The 2740-nt window shown below is 42.4% G+C and overlaps 1 protein-coding gene across 1 annotated transcript; it reads right to left on the reverse strand.

The window, feature by feature from the left end:
* Nucleotides 1-719: 719 nt before the first annotated feature.
* Nucleotides 720-2408, reverse strand: LOC134472625 (sperm-associated antigen 11B-like). The gene is made up of 2 exons (XM_063234550.1): nucleotides 2192-2408; nucleotides 720-865 (listed from the first exon to the last, which is right to left on the reverse strand). The coding sequence occupies exons 1-2, from the start codon at nucleotides 2406-2408 to the stop codon at nucleotides 720-722; spliced, it is 363 nt and encodes a 120-aa protein (XP_063090620.1).
* Between the last annotated feature and the right edge of the window lie 332 nt (nucleotides 2409-2740).

Here is a 2740-nt window from a genome sequence, read left to right on the forward strand (position 1 = left end):
TCTTCTTATATGGCTTCCTAAATTATTTTATGTAATCTGTTTGCCTTCACACACCTAAACAGCCTCACCTGCTACTGCAGAATAACTTCTCTTTTTTCTGAAGCTATGGTGGATTTCTCCCTCTTCCTCTGCCAGCTAAGCTTTTGTGTCTCAAAACTGTCTATAAACTGAACCTTCTGAAATCTTTACCCATGCTTCCACTTCAACAAATTCCTAGTCATCCTATAAAGTCCTTACCAGATTTTTCTAGGAATGGTTTAATTCTTTGATATTCACTTGCTACATAATTGCTAGAATATGTTCAGATTATAGCATATATCACCTTGTATTATTTTTGTATACTTAGATATTTCCCTCCCTACTTATCTTATTCATGTTCCCAATTTACATTTTTCAGTGCTTACAAAAGAAGGTACCAAGTATATTTGTTAAATAAGAGAACACATACTTTCATTTCTTTTTAAATGAAAGTTTATTACAGCCACATCTATCAGAACAAACTGTTATTCAGAAGATGTTGTGATCTCAAATCAAGTTGCTTTCTATAAGTTCTTGCATAAGCAATGCTTGATATTTGTTTTGCCACAACAAAATGTTCAGATTTCCTGGCAAAAGTGGCATTGCTTCAGCCTCTTCCTGCTCAGCCACTTCTCCAAATCTCCTGCACCTGTGTAGAGGGAGCGATCTAAGAGAGCAGGTCAGCAGGCAGAGCTTGGACTTCAGGGTTGACAACATTTCCTGTGTAAACAGCAGGCATCCTTCTTTGCAGAGCAGTAGCCTACTTGTACTTCCATAAAATTGCAGAATTCTTGACAATAGCCTTCACTTCTTCTGCAGTTGACAATTTTGAAATTTGGTTCAGGTTCTGTGTAAAGAAATACCCAGTATTAGCTTCCTTGGACTCTCTCTCGAGAATCAAACAATAGGCATTTTAGCCCTTAAGGACGTGGTGGGGCAGTAGAAACAATTTAAAGAGCAAAATAAAAATTGGACAATGGGAAATTGGGAGACAGATCTTTGATAAATAGGGAGGATATCTAGAGATGCGGCAGAAGAGAGAGAGGAAGTGAAAGGGGATGAATAGAAATAAGATGCTCATGTACTTGTACATGTACCACATATTCCCTGCAATACATGTAACAATTATGAACTATAGACGAATACTAATAGAAGAAAAGTGTATAGTGGTGGTGGCTGTGAATACAAAATAGCTTTCTATAGCTCATCGCATCAATTTCTGAACCATAAAAACAACTCTGACATATATATCTGGTCCCTCTAAATCTCCTCAGCTCCATCACTAACCAAACCGGAGTAAGAATCCCATCTTGTAAGGCTGTTAGACTGCACAGTGTGTGCTTATTCTTCAGCCTGCTTATATTTGTAGTGAAGTAATTGCATTTTATTTTTCCCTTATCTTGGGAGGTGAACCGTTGTTAGCCCTGCACAGTTGGAGGTCAATCCCAGTGGGACGGAGGCAAGGCTAGGCTAAAACAGGAGTTACAGATAGTGAGAGTAGTGCTGACTTTCACCCTCTCATCCTCTTTGCCCACTGAGCTTCTGAGTTTATTTTCCTTGTTTTCTTGTTTCTATACAGTGATTTTGGGATTAACCATGTGTCTCTGAAACTACTGGCTCTATAGATCTGAAGGGGACACAGCAGGAGCTTGGGCTTGTCCAGTGGAGTCTGGTCCTTTGCCACTGCCTGTTCCCTTCTCATGCAAGAAAGTGACAGCACAGTCTTCTCTGTGCCCCATCTCCCAGGAGCATTCCCTGAGCCTCCTTGGCCCTGGCACTTAGCAGGTATTTAGAAAATTGCCATGGAGGGAAAGACCTCAAGGCCAAAGAAACAGAGCTCCAACCTGGCAAGAAGAGAATAATTTACTGAAATTTTCTCTGTTTCCTCTGTGTGGACAGAATCAAAGACCGAAGTGGCTTCAATCCCTCATCTTGGGTGCCAATGTTACTCTCATATCTCATGCTTCCCTCAGAGGTCAGCTCAAGCAAAGGCTGAGAGATGCTCATGGGATTCCTGAATGGGTTAAGCAGATCGAGCTGCCCATGTCATGTGTTCCTCAAGCAAATACTGCTCACTCCACCCCCATCAACATGGACCCTTCCCATCACACTTCCCATCATTCAGCATTTCCAAAGGAGAGAAGAAAGCCCTGTACTTTGGCACTTGACTTACCAGGATAAGGGGGAGTACGTGGTGGCATGTAGCGTTTTACTAGGTGATGTAATAAAGACCTGTTTGTTCCTTGTCCAGAAGATCCTTCCTGGGGGCTACTGAGCACCTCCATGTCTGCATCACCAAGAATGTGGGCTCCAGGAAACCCTGTGGGAATGTTAATGTACAGCAGGGGTGTTCTGAGCTCCACTTCCAGCAGAGCCACAGGGTGACGCATCTCTAAGGGATAAGACAGGCTGGCAGTGGGAAGAGTGAGGTGGAAGAGGTGCAGTGTTACCTGTGTGTGCACATTTGTGCATGAGCTGTGTGTGCTTGTGTATGGGGAGAAGGAAAAGGGTGAGACACACACGGAGAATGAGACAGAGAGAGAGAGAGAGGATGTTGTATGCAAAGAACAGTGAGTTTGAGTAGCTTGTCTGAGTCATGTAGAGCATTTGCCTTGGTCATCATACAGTCATTGAAATGTTTGCTATAGTGAGAACAGGAATGTTAAAATAAGTAAGAAAACAAAGTCTGTTGCATGAAGCTCCTCCTTGGGAACTCAGTGCC

This window comes from Cavia porcellus, unplaced genomic scaffold, assembly GCF_034190915.1.
Source record: "Cavia porcellus strain 051 isolate PalLab524CR breed Dunkin Hartley unplaced genomic scaffold, mCavPor4.1 scaffold_24, whole genome shotgun sequence".
Lineage (NCBI taxonomy): Eukaryota > Metazoa > Chordata > Mammalia > Rodentia > Caviidae > Cavia > Cavia porcellus.